This window comes from Anopheles arabiensis, chromosome 2 (genome assembly GCF_016920715.1).
Source record: "Anopheles arabiensis isolate DONGOLA chromosome 2, AaraD3, whole genome shotgun sequence".
Classification (NCBI taxonomy): Eukaryota; Metazoa; Arthropoda; class Insecta; order Diptera; family Culicidae; genus Anopheles; species Anopheles arabiensis.
Window position 1 is genome coordinate 69,162,524 of NC_053517.1, and position 20,369 is coordinate 69,182,892.

At 43.2% G+C, this 20,369-nt stretch overlaps 5 protein-coding genes across 9 annotated transcripts; 3 read left to right on the forward strand and 2 right to left on the reverse strand.

Moving 5' to 3' along the window:
- Nucleotides 1-1,563: 1,563 nt before the first annotated feature.
- On the forward strand, nt 1,564-3,312 carry LOC120895490 (protein arginine methyltransferase NDUFAF7 homolog, mitochondrial). Its single transcript, XM_040298931.1, has 4 exons — nt 1,564-1,968; nt 2,046-2,720; nt 2,796-2,975; nt 3,040-3,312. Exons 1-4 carry the CDS (start codon nt 1,600-1,602, stop codon nt 3,217-3,219), a joined length of 1,404 nt encoding a protein of 467 aa, XP_040154865.1. The 5' UTR covers nt 1,564-1,599; the 3' UTR covers nt 3,220-3,312.
- Nucleotides 3,305-5,784, reverse strand: LOC120895491 (arfaptin-2). Of its 4 annotated transcripts, none has more exons than XM_040298935.1 (4): nt 5,616-5,784; nt 4,676-5,507; nt 4,497-4,604; nt 3,305-4,426 (listed from the first exon to the last, which is right to left on the reverse strand). In XM_040298935.1, the coding sequence occupies exons 2-4, from the start codon at nt 5,498-5,500 to the stop codon at nt 4,382-4,384; spliced, it is 978 nt and encodes a 325-aa protein (XP_040154869.1). In that variant the 5' UTR covers nt 5,501-5,507; nt 5,616-5,784; the 3' UTR covers nt 3,305-4,381. The 4 variants fall into 4 exon arrangements, with proteins under 4 accessions (XP_040154869.1, XP_040154868.1, XP_040154867.1 ...); XM_040298934.1 differs by having other exon boundaries at nt 5,648-5,783; XM_040298933.1 differs by having other exon boundaries at nt 4,676-5,511; nt 5,616-5,783.
- Nucleotides 5,785-6,225: 441 nt separating this feature from the next.
- On the forward strand, nt 6,226-8,055 carry LOC120893237. The gene is made up of 2 exons (XM_040295009.1): nt 6,226-6,530; nt 6,643-8,055. The coding sequence occupies exon 2, from the start codon at nt 6,645-6,647 to the stop codon at nt 7,686-7,688; it is 1,044 nt and encodes a 347-aa protein (XP_040150943.1). The 5' UTR covers nt 6,226-6,530; nt 6,643-6,644; the 3' UTR covers nt 7,689-8,055.
- A 55-nt stretch (nt 8,056-8,110) lies between these two features.
- On the reverse strand, nt 8,111-8,918 carry LOC120893238. The gene is made up of 2 exons (XM_040295010.1): nt 8,670-8,918; nt 8,111-8,591 (listed from the first exon to the last, which is right to left on the reverse strand). The coding sequence occupies exons 1-2, from the start codon at nt 8,864-8,866 to the stop codon at nt 8,261-8,263; spliced, it is 528 nt and encodes a 175-aa protein (XP_040150944.1). The 5' UTR covers nt 8,867-8,918; the 3' UTR covers nt 8,111-8,260.
- Nucleotides 8,919-12,524: 3,606 nt separating this feature from the next.
- On the forward strand, nt 12,525-17,964 carry LOC120893236 (DEAD-box ATP-dependent RNA helicase 20-like). Of its 2 annotated transcripts, none has more exons than XM_040295007.1 (4): nt 12,525-12,658; nt 12,739-13,982; nt 16,629-16,807; nt 16,880-17,964. In XM_040295007.1, coding segments are annotated over exons 1-4 (2,118 nt in total). In that variant the 5' UTR covers nt 12,525-12,656; the 3' UTR covers nt 17,573-17,964. The 2 variants fall into 2 exon arrangements, with proteins under 2 accessions (XP_040150941.1, XP_040150942.1); XM_040295008.1 differs by having other exon boundaries at nt 12,527-12,658; nt 12,716-13,982.
- Nucleotides 17,965-20,369: the final 2,405 nt, after the last annotated feature.

Sequence of the window (20,369 nt, forward strand, 5' to 3'; positions counted from 1 at the left end):
TGTAACCACATTTTTCGCTACACTCTCACCGAGATGGGCAACTGTTTTACGGCAAATAGTATATTCGATCAGTAAGTAGTATGTAGTAGTACTACTATTACTTCTACTACTTCTACTACTAGTAGTATTAGTAATACAAATAATACCTTTACCATTTCAGTGAGCTAAAATTCGATAACTTGCCACTTAAGTTCAACGTGTGGACTCGTAAAAGAAGTTTAGAATTTCGCTATCGAAACTATGACAGTATAAACTATATGGTAACTTAAAAGGAATATCTAAGTAATTGTCAAAATTAGATGTGTCTGTAAATAATCCTTTTTTACCTTTCTAGATGTACATCCACAGCCCTGAAGATTATCCTAATTTTGTGGAACCATTCTTTGCGCTAAGGAAATCCGGCACGGTCTCCCATTTTATGCTTGAGGTAAAATCGATTTATTAATGCCAAAATAGCCCATTTCGTAATGATTAGTAATAAATGTTTGCCCAAGATTACCGAAACAGTAAATAAGCCCGAGGTAAAGGATGAGCCGATCGACAAGCGCAAATGTAAATTCCCGGAGGAAAGGCTGTCGCCAACTCTCGCATACAGCTTTTCGCAGTGTTTTCTGTACAATCGAATCAACTTGGAATTGAATTTGTGCAACTGTACCATACCGACCTCACCGAAAGAATGTATGCTAATGTACAAACCATGCTGGTCTAGGCTGTATTACTAATTCTATCCACTTTGTTACACATTTTTAGATGAAGAGTTTTACTGTGACTTTAAGGGTCTTTTATGCATTAACAAAGGTACGAAATATTGACTAAATAATGATTTGTAACATATCATCTTGCTCAGCAACATTAAAAGTGTGCTTCATTCCCGTTACAAGCCAACGTGCGGCAATCCACCAAGCACGTGCACACGGTACACAAGGAAAAGTCGTGTATGCAAGCATGCGAGTCTTTGGAAACTCACGTGATTGGGTGGGTAAATTTGCTGCTATTTCTTTGATCGCTTTTTATGATACTAACTGTACGACTCTATGTGCAGGGAAACTTACTCTTCGGCCGCATCTAGCTCCGAGCCTGGGAAAGTTGTACTGGAAGTGCTGAATGTTCCAATCTTCCGCTATCAAAGACGAGTTATCAGAAATAAGCTGGATTTCGTTGGTAAGAATTGAGGGCCAAAAATTAACCAAGGCAGTAACATTACTGCTTTTCTGCAGTTTCTTTGGGCGGAATCGGTGGACTGTTCTTTGGAGCTTCATTGATAAGTATCATTGAGCTTATGTACAACATGTTCTGCAAGCCGTATCATCTTAAAGTAAAGTTTTCTTCAAAATGAAGAGGTTAATTTAAATTTAATTTTTAACTGACATTTGTAACACACTACTTAATTGTAAAAAAAAAACAGTTTAATTGCACCCACACTATATTCAATGAAACTGCTAGTTGTAAAACTTCTTCATTCATAACCAAGTCCATACACACATACACAAACAAACAAATCAGCTCGTGTACGCACTACCACATGCACACGCCTGCTCTACGCCTGCTGCAAATGTCATAACAAATGTATCCGTGTAAACAACTGAAACCGCGCAAGAGATGAATTCTTTTCGTCGCTGTTCAAAAACACTTTTGCAAACCTTGCTAAACGCAAATATTGCTGGCAGCGGCCCGGGTCGTGTATTTACTCGATCACAATGCTACAAAGCTGTTAACAGACGTGCAATAACGGAGCTGAAAAATCTGCGGCGTGATCCACCGAAGGAAGCTGCCGGCACTTCCGACCGAAGAACGTTGGCCGAAGCATTGCACGGCCGGATACGAGCTACCGGGCCAATGACGGTGGCCACTTATATGCGAGAAGTTTTGCTTAACCCAGCGGCTGGATACTACAGTACAAAGGAGAATGTGTTTGGGACAACTGGAGATTTCATCACCGCGCCGGAAATTGGACAAATTTTCGGCGAGGTAAGACGGGTTTATTCAACAAATAGATTTGTGACGATTGGGTGGATAACAATGTTTTCCTTTTTCACCCTCTTAAGCTGGTAGCCATTTGGTGTATAAATGAGTTACAAAAATTTAACTATGATGGCCATATACAGCTCATCGAGCTAGGACCTGGCAAGGGAACGCTGATGCACGATGTGCTGCGCGTATTCGAACGATTCGGGCTGTCAAAAGATCGAGTCAGTGTGCATCTGGTGGAAATGAGCTCCAATTTGCAGCGCCTTCAGGCCGACAAGCTTTGCAACGGGATGGCTTACCGTACACCGGCGGACCAAAGTGAACCTCACGTACAGGAAGGCACTGCCAGCTCCGGTATCAATATTCGATGGTACACAGATGTCGTGGAAGTGCCGAAGGGATTTTCCATCATCCTGGCAAACGAGTTCTTCGATGCGCTGCCAGTGCACGTGTTCTGTAAGGAAGCGAGCGAAGGCGGTGTTTCGTGGAAGGAAATGTTGGTGGATATTAATCCAGAGCTAAAGGAACCGAGCTTTCGCTTCATACAATCGAACAGGGCAACGCCGTACTCAGTAGTGTTTGGGAAGCGATTCGATGGAAAGGAGTTACTTTTGAGGGATCGAAATCGAGTCGAGGTCTCGTTTGAGACGGAACAGATCGCACAGGACATAGCGAGACGCATTGACGGGTATGGGGGATTCGGGCTAATAATCGACTATGGCCATGAAGGTGACAAAACGGATACACTGAGGGTGAGTGAGTGAGAGTAGTTACGCAATTTTGCATTTTAATATTTTTGTTTTGTGCTGTGATTCATTATCTTTCAGTCGTTTAAAAGTCATCAACTGCACGATCCGCTGCAAGATCCTGGAAGTGCCGACTTGACGGTTGATGTCGATTTCGGATTCTTGAAACATTTTCTTGAACAAGACGATAAAGCCATAACACTGGGGCCTGTTAGCCAGGGGGCATTTTTGGAAGCGATGGAAGGTTCCGCTCGATTAAAGGTAAGCTTAAATTGTACAAACACACTCGAAACAAAGTATTACAACAAAGATACGCGTATTGTAGAGTCTGCTAAGTGCAGCAAAGGACGAGAAGTATCGGAAAATGCTGTCGGACGGTTACGACGAGCTTACCAATCCATCCAAAATGGGAGAGCGCTTCAAGCTGTTATCCGTCTTTCCGTCAACGTTGAAAGAGTTTCTGAAGACTTCAAACAAAGTAGTGGGATTCGATTGTAAAAAATAAAGCTGTTTCTTCGTTCCGTATCCGGGTCGAACAGTTGCATTTTGTAGATAAAGAATTGAACAACAAATAAACAAACAAAAAAGCGTTTGAAAACGTTGTTTTTTTTCAGTTTAGTTATTTAATTTTTGAGAAGCTATTATTTACGTTACATTTTGTTACATGGAAAACAAAAATACCATTTCGACCAATCTTACATCAATTCATCGAACATATTTTTCGTCCATTTATACAGTCACGTTATGCAAGCTTCACATTATTCTAATTTATATATGACCCCAATCAAACGTACCCTCAGCTTTTGTTTTTGCTGCTGCTGTGATGCGATCTGAGATTATTGTTTACAGTAATCTCTTTATTTTACACGCTTCCAAGCCAATGATCGTGTTGTTGTTGTCTGAATGTGTATAGTTTGGTGTGAGATTCGTGTACCATTTACATTCTACCATTACCTCGTTCACGGTGCGCGGTGTTAGTGCTTTTAAATTGTGTGACTACCGTTAACCTAAACCGAATCGATGACAATTGCCTTTCACTTCAACTTGCATTGCCTAAGCTCCTGCGCCCAATGGCACTCATTGTAAAGGGCCAAAGGACGCCAACAGATTACATCCCAAACCTTCCAAAGTACCCGCTTTTTGTTATTGGAACAAGAAACAAAAATGAATTGCTAAGAGAACTAAAAGCGAAAGAACCGCCTTGAGTGAAGTATGATTGTAAGGGACATTAAAAGTGACTAGTACATAAAAAAGGAAGTATTTGCTCTGCAATAATCATAACATGTCTTGTTATGGAACCTTTTCCACCGGCGGAAGATAAATAGTTGTGCAATGCTATAATGCATTTATAAATATACCGACAATTAAATAATGTGAAATCACGAGAGTTGTAATGATTTTTTAAGTAATATCTAGACCAAAGGAATCTCAAAAAATGGAAATATCAAAATCGTCGAATAGCCCCGTCTGCTGCTAGGACTGCTTTCACCACTACAACAAGTAAGGCAGATCGATTATTTGCTCTGGGTGCTGGTTGGACAAGAATGCTTCGACACTCGTCCGATCATATGCTCAAAAAACCGAAATTCACATTCAGATCAAATACTTTTTAAATGACAATGATGCATCTATCTGCTCGCCACGGTTTGGGACAGCGGCGTTGCAGTCTATTGTTCCAACCACGAACTGGTGACGGAATTTGGGCTCTTTAGCTACAAGCAAGAAATAAATTAGAGATTAGACGAGATAACACAAATATAACATGTCGGCTAGAATACTCACGCTAATGTTAAACTGTTGTAACGTCTTTTCCAGTCCGTTCGCATTTCCGGCAAAGTATGCAGCTATAGCGTTGTGGAAGAGCAGCAACTGTTTGTGCATAACTTTAATCTAAAATCAACGAAAACGTGTATGAAATTCCGAATCTGGTTCCTAGGTTCACACGGCATTCGGCCACTTACCCTATTTTCCTCGAGAAATTGCATTTTTACCACTATGTCCGAGCGCAACTTTTCGTACTGATCTTTGCACTTTTCGTATTTCTTCTGCACCTCATCGTTCGAATACTTTTGCTGCGGTTCGCTACCGCCCGTTCGCTGCTGCTCCATATCCACGCGGTAAGCGTCGTACTCTACGCGCGCCAGCTCGTACTGGCGAATGGTGAGTAGCGTGTCCTCGATCGTCTTATTGCACAGTGTATTGATGGACGATATGAAAAAGTTCAGCGCATTTAGCAGCAGCTCGCCGTTCTTGGTCAGGATCCGCTGCGTTTCGGCGTTCCGCAGAAACTCCTCCTGCAGTTCCGGACTCTTTTGTGCCAGGTCGGCGAATGTTTCCGACAGCAGGCTCTGGGTTTGCATGCAGTTGTAAAAGTGGGACGTGAAGGCGCGCGACAGGCGCAATATGCTGAGATACTTTTTCTGCGTCTCCTTCAGCTGGTCAATCTGCGCCTCGAGCTCGAGATCGACCGTGCGCGTCGATTTGCCCAGCTTCTCCAGCATAATCTGTTTGGTGCATTTGTACGTGGTAATGCTCCAGTTGCGGAACGTATCGAGCTTCGAGGAGCCGTTCTTAATGTACGCCGACTCGTCCTCCAGGCTGACCGAGGTTGGCGACGATAAACTGTGGTTGCTAACGTTTCGCAGGGTCAGCGTGGTCGAGTGCTTGATCGTTTGCTGCTCAGAACCGGTGTGAACCACATCAGTGCTATCGTTCATGGACGGAGTGTTTTTCAACATTTCGTGTATACTTTTCTCGTTCGATTTGTTCATGTTTGTAGCGTACATTTACTTCCTGTCTGGGCGAACAGAAACAAAGAATCACAAATCGACCCGTTAACGATTAGCGCGTGCTGGAGCGCTTTATGGCGCTACAATAATGTTTCCAACTAAAATGTACTACCTCTTCGGCGGCACTGTCGCTGTTTTAATTACCTTCTTCTTTGGTTATACCGATTTGCTTTTGGTTGAAAATCACAGTAAAATGAGATTTTTTTCGTTTTGTGTATACTTCACGACAAACGTCATTCTTTCACGGCTCCGCTGACGCCTGCGCACTAAGACCACGACCGGACATATTTCATGGTACGCAGATGACGTTAAATATTATAAAATTGTTTGACAAATTGAAAAAAAACAACACCAAAGAAAACCTAAAAAATAAATAAGTTCATTTTTATAATTCATAATTTGCCTAAAATTAATCATAAGATAAATTAACATTTCTAATAACATGGAAGATTCGGATATTGAAACATAAATTGGATGTGAAACACATACGCAATACCTCGTGATTAGTTATATGTTAGGAAAAATTAAACTCAACTGTAGGATATTTGTTTTATACCGGCAGAAGAACTATAAAAATTTAAAAAAAAAAATAAGCTGATCACAATGTTTGATAGACATCCCACTGTCCGCGTCAACAACTCACCAATACCAACAAATGTCAATTTGTTTACGAGTTTTTCGCCACACTAAACATAGCACCTGGCGAAGTCAGGGTTGTCCAATTGACTTGCAACAACTTGCATTGCGGAACGTGAATTTGTGCTGCTGCGTGTCTTAGGCAATTGTGTTTCGTAAAAAAAAGACCTTGTGCCGTTTTAGCTGGTAATTTTGCTGGCGTTTGTGATTGGTACAATTCACGTGCAATAAAATACAATGAAATATTCATTCTAAACACATGCTAAGCGCAGCACAATATTAGCCCCCACCAAACTAGATCAAGTACGATCACGCAAACTCCAACAATTACTGTCAAAGGGGTTTCGTGGCAGGTGTATTGGTTGCGTTCCCGTAAAATACATTTCGCTAGGCAAGTTTTCACTTTTTGCTTTTGCAGTTTATTAACCTTCGAAAAATCTACAAACAACAAAAAATCAAACATGAGTTCTGTTATTGTAAATTCATTTTCTCAAACGATGCAGCCATGACCGATCAGGAAAGTATGGAGGAAGATGTGCTGGGTATGCTGAAAACAAGGAAGCTGAAAACAACATCCAACGAGGATCGGGAACGCATTGTACAGGCGAGAGAAATGGGCAGCAGCGTTTCCGTGATTGCTAAATCGTTGAACATCAAGAGAACTACAGTGTACAATGTGCTGAGGAAGTATCATGCAACGATGAAAGTGGAGGCAGAACCACGCGGAAAGGTAATGGAGAAAAAGATTTCACCACAGATCCGGGAACAAATCAAACGATGGATTGATGAGGACTGCAGTACATCTTTGGAAAAGATAACGTACCGAATTTTGGAACAATTTCAAGTTAGAGTGTGTCGATCGACGGTGGCAAAAGAAGTAGGGGACTTTAACTACTCATTAAAAAGACTGCATTTGCATGGTGATCAGAAACATGAGGGGGACATTGTGGCAGCTCGCCAGGAATATGCCAATGCATTGTCTGCAATGGCTGCTAACGTACCAGACAATAGCGTCGTTTTCATCGGCGAAGAAGCGTTCAAGATCAGCGTCAGAGTGATGCGAGCCAAACCTTGCTCAGGAAATCGGGCATTTAAAATTATGCCAGAGATACGAATCCGCAACGTAACGGTACTTTGCGCCATGAACCGGTTTGGCATATTGCATTACCTTACCCGTAACAGGGCCATCGATAGAAGCGTATTTAGTGCATTCATAGAAGAATTGATCGTAAAATTACGTTTGATAAACATTCCACGCGCTGTTATCATAATGGATGACGTTCCGACCCATACGAGTGTAGAGACGAAAAGTCTGTTTGAACAGGGCCCAGACGAGCTAATGTACCTACCTTCACAATCCTCATTTTTGAACCCAATCGAAACCCTCTTTAGCAGCTGGAAGCAGATATGCAACCGTGCAAACCCAAACAGCGAAGAAGAGGTTATTGCAGCGATAGAAAATGGCCAGGACCTTATCACACCGACTGATAGCGAGGGATGCTTCCAGCTAATGTGGAGCCACGTTATGTTTGAGACAATACAAAATTGAAAATGGGAAACTCCATTTCGTGATCGAGCAAATGTGAACGTGAGATTATTAGTTTTCTTAGCATAACATGTAGCGTAATATATTATATATATTACAACGCGTTAGAATATTGCATTCCACAACTATTTAAATAATATTACTTGAAGTAGTTAATTGAAGTACCTTAAAGAAGCAATACTTATAATTAACGGTTGTGAACAATTTATTTCACGATACGCTCAAGGTGATTATTTTTTATGACTCCAGGAATGAAGAACAAATACGATCAATGCAACATTAATAGCTTATGAACTGTAATATTTATAATATTTATATTTGTGAACGTAAGAGTTAAGGGACGGGAAATAGAATATCCTTTCTTTTGGTATTTAATGGTCTATGTTTTTGATGTGTGTTTTGTAAGGTATCATCCGAAAACAATATTTCACGTGCAATTTGATCTATATTTTATATAATTACACGTTTGGTGGTGTAATAAGATGAAAATGTTCCATGCGGAATGTTCCTCAAGAATATTATCCGTTTCAAACAATTTAAGTGTACCGATACATGATGCCATTCTTTGATTGCTACTACATTTCCATTTTGGTTAACAAGCTAAGCTTTCTAAACTTGAGATTGCATGAAATGAGTTCCCTTGCATTCGATATGGTGCGTATATAATCTACCTCAATGTATGGCTTACAGTTTGCTTTCATATCTTCATACTGCTGTTTAAAGACGATGCCATCTGCCGCTTCCAACATGTTCCGCAACGTACCTGCATCCGTTGTAATTTCCGTCGTTCTATCGCGTAGTTTAAGAATGCCGGTCACTTCGACCTGACTCCCTCGCGGTACGATTCCACTGTAATTGTCCAGACAAAGTTCAACACTACAGGCACCGTCAGGAAGCTGCATCGCACTGCGAATAAGCAATTGAGTAAGCTTTACATTTTAGTCGATTGAACATAACGTGGTCGGCTCGTAAAACAACACTCACCCCGGCAGGTCAGGCAGGCTCAACGACCCAAGCACGTTGTTGGCACAGGAAAGCGTTCCAATGACCGAACATTTCCCATAATGAAGGTGAGCAGGATGATCGGCAAGCACAATTTCCTCGACAATCAGAGGTTTGTAATGTTCGCAAAACGGAATCTCTAATGGGGATGCATCTCGGCCGTTTGGTGTTTGTTCCATCGAGCAGGTTTTGTTTACCCGTGCAGAACCGACGTTTGCTTTGATTTCGCCGCGGCTTCCCTAGCACGCAGTGTGGCCAGATTATTGCGGTTTTTGGTAGGCGCATCAAAATTTTATCGGTAGGTTAAAACTCAAAACTTAACTGAGTTAAAAAAAGTAAAAGCGACAGAAGTGTTAAGTGGGATGGGGGGGGGACCTAATGCGCAAAATGAAAGTTCCATCTCACGAGAATATGCATCCTTTATCTAAGATATGGATTAGATTTGGTTCAGCGGCTACACAAATGAAGGTCTTTCTGAATTGTCGATGTGAAAATTGTACAGGGAATTCTAAGCCAAAGAAGAACTAAGATGCACATTTTTTCCCAGTGGTGGCAAGTTCTTTTTCTCGGGGCTCCACCCGAACGCTTAGGGCCGCAGCAGTGCTCCATTGGATACAACTTTATCGTACGTGCTGTCATTTGATTTTCGATGGATTATTTAGATTGAATTGATTGTTTGGCTGAGTTTTATAGTTCAATGATTAAAAAAATTGAAATCCTAGATATATACAGTAGAGCGTCGATTATCCGGGCAGCTCGGGACCGGACGGTTGCCGGTTAATCGATTTGCACGGATAATGGTCCAAGAAATGTCAAACGCATATAAAACATATGAAATTCACTAGTTTTATGATTAATTCACCTGGAATCAATCGATAAATCGTTAGTAGAATATTATTTTAATCAATAACTGTAGGTTTTACAACTGTTCATGAACAAAAATGAATTTCAAAACTACCATTAGACACTACAGAGCTGCACAAGAAACTGGTTACCCAATTGACTATCGCTGCAAACTTTCGCCGTACGTATGAACAGCTGTCAGATTTATGCGCACGGTTAAGCCGCCCGCCGGTTAATCCGTCCCCGGATAATCGACGTTCTACTGTATATACATCGGTATTTCTGGTCACTTTGCCCACAGGGCAAGGCGAGCTTTTTGGCGGCCACCGTCGCAAAACCGTCGCAAAACGTCAAAACCGGCGTCGCATGTACTGCAAACCGACGTCGCCAGCGAGCGAAACTCGCAACGATTTCGAGGCGCTGGCGACGGTCGTTTTTGACGTTTTGCGACGGTTATTGACCTTTCGAGCGAGCTTTTGCCCTGCGGGCCAGTGTGGCCAGATTATATTGGCAGATTTCGGCAGGAGCACTGTTGAGAACGCAACCATTTAACCTTCGTTTCTAAGACCAAAAATACACCCTCATCTTTATGACCACCTACCCAGGTAGGTCATACATTTTGTATGGGAGTTTGCATTTCTGGATGGTAAATTGATCATATCTTCTGTTTTAATTATTGACATAACTTCAAATTTTCAAGAAAGCTGCATGTAGAAAATTACACCGGGTGTGAAATTGGAGGAAAACTTGTGATATTTTGGGAATAAGAAAATAACGTGTAGACGGTTGAACTGTCACTTTGCTAATGTTTATTCACTAGTCTGTTTGAGTTCATTTGTACATGCTATAATTCATTGCATAGTTCAGTTAATCCTCAATCGATTATAATAAAATAGGAAGAAACCCTGGTTTGACAATTAGATTCATAACAAACCGGATGCTTTGATGATTTTTCTATGGATTCACTACTAACTTTATCCAAAATTTTCACAATTTTACTCGATATTTGAGATATTTCGATGGTCTGTTGAACAGGAGCAAAGGACATATGCACTAGTAATCTGATAAATTCCTCACTTTCAGTATAAATTCATATTTGGTTCGCTTGGTACACTTCTCCTTGCTCGCCGACTGAACGGATTCAATAATCGTTTCCTATATATCAGATTTTGCTAGGGAACTGTGTTGTTCCCAAGCGCCACAGATTAAGCTTAAACGATTGGAAAATTTAATATCCATAGTGTAAACTATGTAAATGTTACCTTAGTTTTACATACGTCTCAGAATCTTACGTCGATCATTAAGAACCTTGATTCTGCTGTCACACTGACAATTGTCGAAACGCAATGAAGAAGAACAGTAAAGATGGAGACAGATCGAGTTGAACATTCGAGCAAGAAACAATTTTAGCCTTCCGTTATTATCTTCAGTAATTTTATCACCTTTTACAATAGAAAAAAATGAAAGCTCCACAGCTTCATTGGTTTGATCAATAGATGGCGTATTACAACTCATCATTATATTGCTATCCTTTTCTTGCAATGTGTTTCGACAAGTTTTATCTTATCATGACCTATATAGCCTTCTAACTTTCTGAGCAAACATCTATATGAATGGTCGTGTGGTGAGATACGTGGGTATCAACACCAACAACCATTACTCAAATCTCACTTGCTCAGTACTGGTGGTTTCGGTTGGAGTTTAGTATTTAAACAATCGTATTGCCGTTCTAGTTCTAGCGATGCATGACTTCAATGCGAAACCATACAACAGTACAGAGGGAATGAGAAAGCTCTCCTCCAAGCGATGAAGCTCAACTGGTTGGGGTTTCCCACCAACAGAGAGCGCCAACAGCTTTTTTGCTATTTTTAGAATGCATGAGTCGTTTGCCGTCTGCTGAACGAAGTCTTTCTATATTCCGTTTAGGTAGAGAACTTGATTCGTTTAGAAGCCGTTTAGTGGTCGTTTAGTGGATTTGTGGCACTTGGGTTGTTATCCAGTAATCTTCAGATCATCATTTTAATCCAAGAACTGGCCGTCGCGTAGGTTTTTTGTGGTTTCTTTCTTCGTGCTACGCCTGAGCAAAACCACATACAATTTCTGCGAGATTTTGTTTAAACTTTAAGGCATACTAGATTTTGTTATGGAGCAAACCGTCAAATTGTGTGTCGATGTATTGGTGAGAAAGACTCACTCACTTTGGTTAAATGGTTGCGTTCTCAACAGTGCTCCTGCCGAAATCTGCCAATATAATCTGGCCACACTGGCCCGCAGGGCAAAAGCTCGCTCGAAAGGTCAATAACCGTCGCAAAACGTCAAAAACGACCGTCGCCAGCGCCTCGAAATCGTTGCGAGTTTCGCTCGCTGGCGACGTCGGTTTGCAGTACATGCGACGCCGGTTTTGACGTTTTGCGACGGTTTTGCGACGGTGGCCGCCAAAAAGCTCGCCTTGCCCTGTGGGCAAAGTGACCAGAAATACCGATGTAAATATATTTTATATATATTTTATATATTTATATATATATATTATATATATATATATTATTTATATATATATATAAAACTCAGCCAAACAATTAATTCAATCTAAATAATCCAGCGAAAATCAAATGACAGCACGTACGATAAAATCGTATCTAAGGATCACTGCTGCGGTCCTAAGCGGTCGCGTGGAGCCCCGAAAAAAGAACTTGTCACCACAAAAAAAAATGTGCATCTTATTCCTTCTTTGGCTTAGAATTCCAATTTTCAGATCGACACTTCAGAAAAATCTTCATTTGTGTAACCGCTGGACCAAATCTAATCCATATCCTAAATAAAGGATGCATATTCTCGTGAGATGGAACTTTCATTTTCCGCATAAGCACCCCCTCCCATCCCGCTCAACACTTCTTTCGCTTTTACTTCTTTTAAGTTTTGAGTTTAAACCTACCGAAAACTACCGATAAAATTTTGATGCGCCTACCGAAAACCGCCAAAATAATCTGGCCACACGTCAGCGAGTTGTGGACAAAACAAAAGATTTTCTTCATTGTACGCCATCTTGTCTCAGGGCAGCCAGCTGCGCTTTCGATTTGCTACTCGCGCAATATTTCCGTGCTTTTTGTGTGAAATAGGGGCTAAAAGATGTAAGTTTTTGCGTTAGCGGTGAAGTGGCGAGTGCGGTGCAGCGTTGCGAGTAACAGTTTGCCCCTGCCATTTCTCGTAGGATTCGTCGTGGAGGTCGCGACAGCCGCAGCGCTGAAAGGAGTAGCCGCAGTTTCGGAGGTGGCAATTCTAGCTTGATGCGTCGCAACGATCGCAATGGTGGCCGCGTCGAGAAGCGCTTCGATCGCATGGAGCGCAACGGGGAAAACCTGCGCAGCATCCGGTGGGATCAGGTAAAGTTGGAAGCGTTTCAGAAAAATTTCTTCCAACCCGCTAGCAGCGTCCTGACCCGCTCGCGGGCCGAGGTGAACCAGTACCTGGACAAGAACGAGATTACGGTGTACGGGAAGGATGTGCCCGCCCCGATTATGCACTTTCACGAGAGTGGCTTTCCGCAGTACATGCTGGACGAGTTCCAGCGGCAGGCGTTTAAGGAGCCGACCTTCATTCAGGCGGTCGGCTGGTCGATTGCCATGAGTGGTCGCGACATGGTCGGCATTGCCAAGACGGGCAGTGGCAAAACGCTGGCCTACATCTTGCCGGCCCTGGTGCACATCAGCAACCAGCCGCGGATCGCACGGGGCGACGGTCCCATCGCGCTCGTGCTGGCCCCGACGCGTGAGCTGGCCCAGCAGATCAAGCAGGTGTGTGACGATTTCGGGCGTCGCATGGGCATTTATAATACGTGCGTGTTTGGCGGCGCCTCTAAGTACCCGCAGGAGAGCGATCTGCGCCGCGGGGTCGAGATTGTGATTGCCACGCCGGGGCGGTTGATTGATTTTCTCGAGCGCGAAACCACCAATCTGCGTCGCTGCACGTACCTCGTGCTGGACGAGGCCGACCGAATGCTGGACATGGGTTTCGAGCCGCAGATACGTAAGATTATTTCGCAGATCCGCCCCGACCGCCAGGTGCTGATGTGGTCCGCTACCTGGCCCAAGGAGATACGCAAGCTGGCGGAAGAGTTTCTGCGGGATTACATACAGATCAACATCGGTTCGCTGAACCTGGCCGCGAACGAGAACATCCTGCAAATCATCGACTGCTGCGAGGAGTACGAGAAGGAAAATCGGCTGTTCAAATTGTTGGAGCAGATTTCGTCGCAGAACGACGGCAAAACGATCATCTTCGTGGAGACCAAGCGCAAGGTGGACAAGATTGTGAACGTGATCCGCCGGCAGGGTTGGCGGGCGGACGGAATACACGGTGACAAGTCGCAAAAGGATCGCGATTACGTACTGAACACATTCCGCCGCTCGACCAACGGCATCCTGGTCGCCACGGATGTGGCCTCTCGCGGTCTAGGTGAGGATTACTGTGCGGTAGGATGTTTTGGGAGCAGCATCGCACCATTCCGATACATGTGTATCCATATTTGTACAGATAGTTTGAATTTTTCCGTTAATTGTTCTTATGTTGGGTAGTGCTGTGTAGCCCGGGACGAAGTGGAGCGTGTGTCCGTCCCGGGCATTTCAGTCTTTTGTTGGATTGGAACGTCGATTAAGCAAGTAATTGGGTCAGTCGTTGTACATCACAAAGGCGCTAGCATTGAGGTTTCTCTTGCTTCGCTCACACACTCATTGCAGACTGCTTGAGACATGAATTTGGCATTCTAGTGGGTTTAACTATAGCGACAATCTAACTCTCGACACGGCACCGATGTTCGAATGGTTCAACTCGTCCCCGTTCTCCTCGACGTACGGAATCCCAGGGCTGGCTGGGACCTATCGGCGCCCGGAGAGGTTGCAGCAGCCACATGGACGGAAGCACAGATTAGCCTTTCGCGTTAGACAATCGATAATGTGCTAGCACATATTCCGTTTATTCTTGTTTCTTCTTCCAGAAAGCATCAGCTGGCGGAGCATGGTTAATAGATGATTGTCGAAGCATTGTGTTTCCGTTCGTAAAAATCGGGTTCCGTTCGTCGAGTGTTCGCTCTCGGGCTCACGTTTCGCGGTGCGTTTTCCATATTAGCTGACAAAGCGTGCCCATTCGGGACTGATTATGTGAATTCGCACGCGAGGTGTAGGTTGCCTAGTGCCCCTGTTAGTTGTCACTATATCGCAGCAATGCATAGATAGTCATCGTTCAATTGGATCATGATAGAGCGGATCTCAAACTAAATTCGCTAGTGCAGCAATAATCGCTTTGTGTGTGTGTGTGGATTTCGAAGGGAATCTAGCGAATTCGTCCCCATACACCGATATGTTCACCTTATGATAACTATTGCTACGTTTTGTTGAGATGTGTTCGTAATCGTAATGCGCGCCAGTTCCTAGCAGGGCTCTCTTTTGTACCATTGTATTAAGGCCGAGTTCAGTCGTGTTAGCAATCATCCGATCGTCTATAACAAACGCGATCGTCGTAGCTCGATGGCATCGCGACTTCGTCAATGGTTCCGAAATATCGCTACGGGAGTTAATTGGCGGCGTGCAAGTAGATACGGATGCATCATGCTACTTGATATGGTGTAGACGTGTGTTAGGGCCTATCAATACGGTCAAGTGGCGTTGACGAGATCTGCGCGGGATGGATGGAGATGGCATATTTAGGATGACAGCCTGGATGACAGTCAACCAAGAATAGGTAAGTGGCCATCTCCTCTATAGCACAACTCTATCAACTGTTGACCGTATGATAAAAGGCCAGGAATTCTGCTTCTATTTGTGATCAATCGTACGGGCTTGTACGATCTGAATTCGTCACTGCACACGTTTATGGTTGTTCGCTATTTTGGAAATGTTTCGTCGATTGTGAAATTTAAGGCTTCTGATTATATATCGAACCAAATTAACAGCATAGAAGTAATGTATTGCTTACTAGACTGAATTGATGCAGTTGTGTATAAGCAATAAGTGGGATATCTATATAATTAGAGTGTTATATTGCTTCAAGGAACTGTTCGCGCATTAGATTAGTTTAACGCAGAAAAGGACACGTTGGAACCAGATGGGGTCGCACGCATTTTTTAATGAATTTTGGACATCTTTATCGTTTCTAGAACTTTGCATTAAATTACTGACCATGTTTAGCATCTAATTCCTTCGCAACAATGATTCTACACGTGGTGCAGTTTACTTTTAGGTTGGTTGCGAGGCTCTTTTGGTGTCACCGTATTTAAGCGTGTATCACGACCACCCTGATAAGCTGTTATTAATAATCGTTTTAAAGAACCAGTGAGATCAATTGTTTCCTTAGTTTCCAAACTTCTGTCTTTTTCCTTATGCATTTCCACGGCAAACTTCCTTTGCTTTTTCTAGAATTATCTTTGTGAATTCCCATTCATCAGAATATCTTTGTTAGTAATCGAATGTAATGTTTCAGGTGTAATCAAAAAGTTACTACCCATGTATAACAGCCCCTTTAGTCTGATTTTTGTCATTTTAGACCTAAAAGGGGGTCGTTATGCACGCTAAAATACGGTAATTAAAATTATAATTATAGTATAGACGAGATAGTTGATATAATTTAATTGCGAGGAATCAAGAAACATATTGGTTGTGTCCCATACAGATTGTTTTTACCCTTCTAACGATTTTTTTTAAATATGCGATTCCCCTTGCTCCAACTGCTGGCAACTGCGATACGTTAAATAGGGGTTAAATGGCCAAATTTCCATTTCTTAAACGGCGGCGAGTTCGTTTCATTCTCTTCCTTTCACGAACGGTATTTTGCAGAAAAGGGCAGATATGCTACCAATTCCTGTAAAGCAAATAGTTTGTACTGCATTCATGTGTAATTGCAATGACTGACCAATTCCGTAGTTTTATGTTGTGTAGTTTGAGTATAGTTTTTTGATGGTTTTATTATTGCTGTCTGTACTTTGGTGGCGCGTATTAGCTGATGTTCTGAATTACACAGTATCAGGAGCAGCTGAACAGAACAACATTACGAATCATATTATAATACAAAACATTCTATTTTGCGTTTCAACCTGATCGATTCTCAAAGATGTGGACGATGTGAAATTCGTTATCAACTTCGACTTTCCGAACAACACCGAAGATTACGTACATCGTATCGGTAGAACGGGACGATCCACTAACAAGGGAACTTCATATACATTCTTTACTCCGGCCAATTCGTCCAAGGCACCTGATCTCATCACCGTATTGCAGGATGCTAATCAGGTAGAATTGACCACGTTCAAGTTTCTCCGACTACACGTTAATTAATTCTCGAAACTTCTTAATCTACTGCAGTACATCAACCCGGAGCTGCATGAATATGCACGTGGCAGTGGTCGTTATCGTGGAAGTGGTGGTGGTCGGTCGCGCGGAAACATGAGCGGTGGTCGTGGCATGGGAGGAAGAATGGGAGGCGGTAGCCGTTTCAGCGATTCGAGATCGGGACGCCCCAATGATGGTGGATACCGCAATGGCAGTGACGGTCGCGGTGGTTCCTCATATCCGCGTCGTGACGATTTTGGTCGGAGCGATCGTGATCATCGAGATGGAGGTTCGCGGTCTGGGGCTAGCTATGGTGCGACTGGAGCGGCACGTGCACCGAACGGTGTGGGAACCAACGGATATGGCGCTAGTGGCACTCCCGCTGCTTACGGAAGCGACGACCGTGGTTACGGAGGGCATTATGGAAGCGTGAGCCAGCCGCAAGCACACTATGGGGCCAGTGGCTACCCCGCCCAAGGATCAGTTGCCCGGCGTCCAGAGTCGGATCGCTCTCGAGTACCGGCCAGTGCTGCCATCGGACTGCCCGTCACTCCCGCAATGCCTAGTGCCATCGCGTATGCTCATCCAGGAATGGCATTGAGCGCTGCGCCGTATGGTGCTGGGGTAGGATATCAGTATGCTGCCCCACCCCCGACAGCCATGCCTCGGACCGACGGTTATCCTCCACGAGGAGTGATCCCTTCGATGGCAACGGGTGGCATGTAAAAAGGAGCATTGTCAAGATTTGTAAGCGAAAAATTCCTATTTTAAACAGCATCTACATCATGGCGACTCGGCTGATTTGATTGAATGCAAACAAATGTATGTATTCTTGTTAGGAGCGCAGGGAGTGAATGATTACATGTACATCAACAAAACCTCGTAAATTCGTGACAATTTTTTTCGGCTGTATTATAACGATAAATTTGATTGCAATAATGAATATGGAATCATTTCTACATCATGCAATGCTTAGAACACACTAGCTGTAGGAGTTATCGTATACAGAGGGCGCTTAGTTTTATCTCAACGTTTTAATTTCAACTCATATTTATGCAACGTAAAATCTTTTCTGAATTAATACAAATAAAGAACATTCTTTTAGTTGTAACATCTGACTTTCTTGTTTCAAGTTTCGTTGTATTAATTTTTATTTTAATTTCGATGACATATCGATCAATAGTATCACATAGAAATTTTTTAGAAAGCTCTGACGCACAATACACTTCACAATACAACCGCATGCCATCTACATATATGTAATGGGACTATTTACTTTTTTGGCGAGGCTAATGAGAAGGTTGAGCCGTAAAGCTGTCTCCACACTTCGTATACTTACGCCAAGCTGCTTAGACACATCCGTCTCTCGTATCCCGGCCTTTATCCCGGGATAAAGAGAAATATCCCGGCCTTTATCCTCGTCAAAAAAAATAAACGACGAAAATGTTTCTTATATTTCGTACGAGTTTTGAACTCTTTGTACCATCACACCACTCAATTCATACATATTTGTGTGCGGTAATATTCTTAAATTTGAGAAGTCAAGCTCATTCAATTGTGTACATGAATCATTTTCATATGCGCTTGGGAGTCTCTTTTTCATATGATTTGTATGAAAATTGCAAGAATTGGTTTTAGGACTGCAAAGGTGCTGGTAAAAATGGCGTGAAAAATATCATATTTCATGATGAAAAATGTCATCATAATGCTAATGAATGGAAAATAATAGTAGTTCACTATTTTTTGCCATCATTATCGATCCATTTTCTTGATAAACTGAACAATGGTCGATCTTTGCTCAAAGAGTCATAGCTCATTCACAATGTTGGTTGCGGACATAAGAGGTAAAAGATTGAAATCACCGCTGTAAAATTACAATGTTTAACGGTTTGTCGGTTTGTATCCAAGAAAAGTTTATTGTTCATTTGTTAGAAACACTCAGTAATATAATATAATGAGGCGTACACCCGACTCAAACGCGAAGCAGCAAGAATTGGATTGAGAATCAATGCGACGAAGACGAAGTACCTGCTTGCCGGTGACTCAGACCATCTGGGAAGCAGTGTATTAGTTGACGGCGACAATCATGAGGTAGTAAAGGAGTTTTGCTATCTCGGGACGGTCGTCACTTCGGACAACGACATCAGCAGCGAAATCCGGAGACGCATTGTGCAGGGGAATCGTGCATATTATGGGTTTCACCGACTGCTGAGATCCAGAAGACTTCGAGTCCGCACGAAATGTGAGATATATCGCTCATGGATTCGCCTGGTGGTCCTCTACGGACACGAATCCTGAACCATTTGAGCGGAGGATGCAAACGCTCTGGGCGTGTTTCCGGACCATTTTTGGCGGTGTGTTCGAGCATGGAGCGTGGAGGAGAAGGATGAACTACGCATGGCTGGGGCATGTCATGAGGATGCCGGACTCATGCCCCACCAAGAAGGTGTTCGACAGCGATCCCCAGTTCGGCATAAGTCGCAGGGGAGCACAGCGAACTCGATGGCTGGACGATGGGGGTGCTCTATCGTGAGCAGGCCAACAAGAGAGTGAGAGACTCATTAATATTCCATACACTTGCGCAACACGCAATTATACGACACTTTTCCTCCTTTACAGCTTTACTATAAAACGATTTAATTTCAAAACTCTCATACGTTAGAAAATCTAAGAAATGTTCAGTGTAAACCGATCCTGATCTTAACTTTACATAGGAACCAAACAAGTGTAAACAAAAAGTAGTGAAGTAAAAAAAAGCCGGTCTGGTGGTACAGTCGTCAACTCGTACAACTTAACTACAAGCCCGTCATGGGTTCAAGCCCCGTAGGACTGACTATCCTGCTATGGTAACAATATGTCACTGAAAGCCAAGCTCACTTCACCAGTGGACATAGGCAGGCCTTGACCGACAGCGGTTGTTGTGCCAAAGAAGAAGAAGAAGTAAAATATCCCAGTTAGCGAACACTTACTCTGTACCCCTGTTAACGAGTAAAATCTCGCATAACGCGCATAACGATAAGGCTAGTTAGAATGACTATGATCGACCAACGTCACTTACCAAGTGAAGGTTTGCTACCACCAAAGGTCTGCGCCAGCAGGACGGGCTTCCCTGTCTCCTATTCAACTTGGCGATAGAGAGTGCCATCCGTGACTCGAGGGCGGAGACTATGGAAACCAACTCCTATAAGTCAACCCAGATCTTAGCACACGCTGATGATATAGACATCATTCGTCTGCGGCTCTCCTATGTAGCAGAATTCTACCATTCTACAGAATTCTAGGGATCGAGCAGGCGGCAGAGAACCTCGGATTTCGGATAAACGAGCCAAAGACCAAATTGATGGTGACAACATCAGCAGCCCTACCAATAAATAATCCAAACCTACGTAGGAGTGACGTACAGATAGGTGTACGCACTTGCGATGGGCGTTTCGGAGCGCACCAACGGCTTCTGAGCCAGCTCCGACTTTTTCCCGGAACCGGCACCGCACCAACGGCTCCGTAGCCGGCTCTGGACTAACGG

Coding starts and splice junctions, on each gene's coding strand:
- LOC120895490 (XM_040298931.1), top strand. CDS start 1,600: ATGAATTCTTTTCGTCGCTGTTCAAAAACACTTTTGCAAACCTTGCTA. Junction 1,969..2,045: donor TTGGACAAATTTTCGGCGAG/GTAAGACGGGTT, acceptor CACCCTCTTAAG/CTGGTAGCCATTTGGTGTAT. Junction 2,721..2,795: donor ACAAAACGGATACACTGAGG/GTGAGTGAGTGA, acceptor ATTATCTTTCAG/TCGTTTAAAAGTCATCAACT.
- LOC120895491 (XM_040298935.1), bottom strand. CDS start 5,500: ATGTACGCTACAAACATGAACAAATCGAACGAGAAAAGTATACACGAA. Junction 4,605..4,675: donor AATTTCTCGAGGAAAATAGG/GTAAGTGGCCGA, acceptor CGTTGATTTTAG/ATTAAAGTTATGCACAAACA. Junction 4,427..4,496: donor TACAACAGTTTAACATTAGC/GTGAGTATTCTA, acceptor TCTTGCTTGTAG/CTAAAGAGCCCAAATTCCGT.
- LOC120893237 (XM_040295009.1), top strand. CDS start 6,645: ATGACCGATCAGGAAAGTATGGAGGAAGATGTGCTGGGTATGCTGAAA.
- LOC120893238 (XM_040295010.1), bottom strand. CDS start 8,866: ATGGAACAAACACCAAACGGCCGAGATGCATCCCCATTAGAGATTCCG. Junction 8,592..8,669: donor AGCCTGCCTGACCTGCCGGG/GTGAGTGTTGTT, acceptor GCTTATTCGCAG/TGCGATGCAGCTTCCTGACG.
- LOC120893236 (XM_040295007.1), top strand. Junction 13,983..16,628: donor TGTGGCCTCTCGCGGTCTAG/GTGAGGATTACT, acceptor CGATTCTCAAAG/ATGTGGACGATGTGAAATTC. Junction 16,808..16,879: donor TATTGCAGGATGCTAATCAG/GTAGAATTGACC, acceptor AATCTACTGCAG/TACATCAACCCGGAGCTGCA.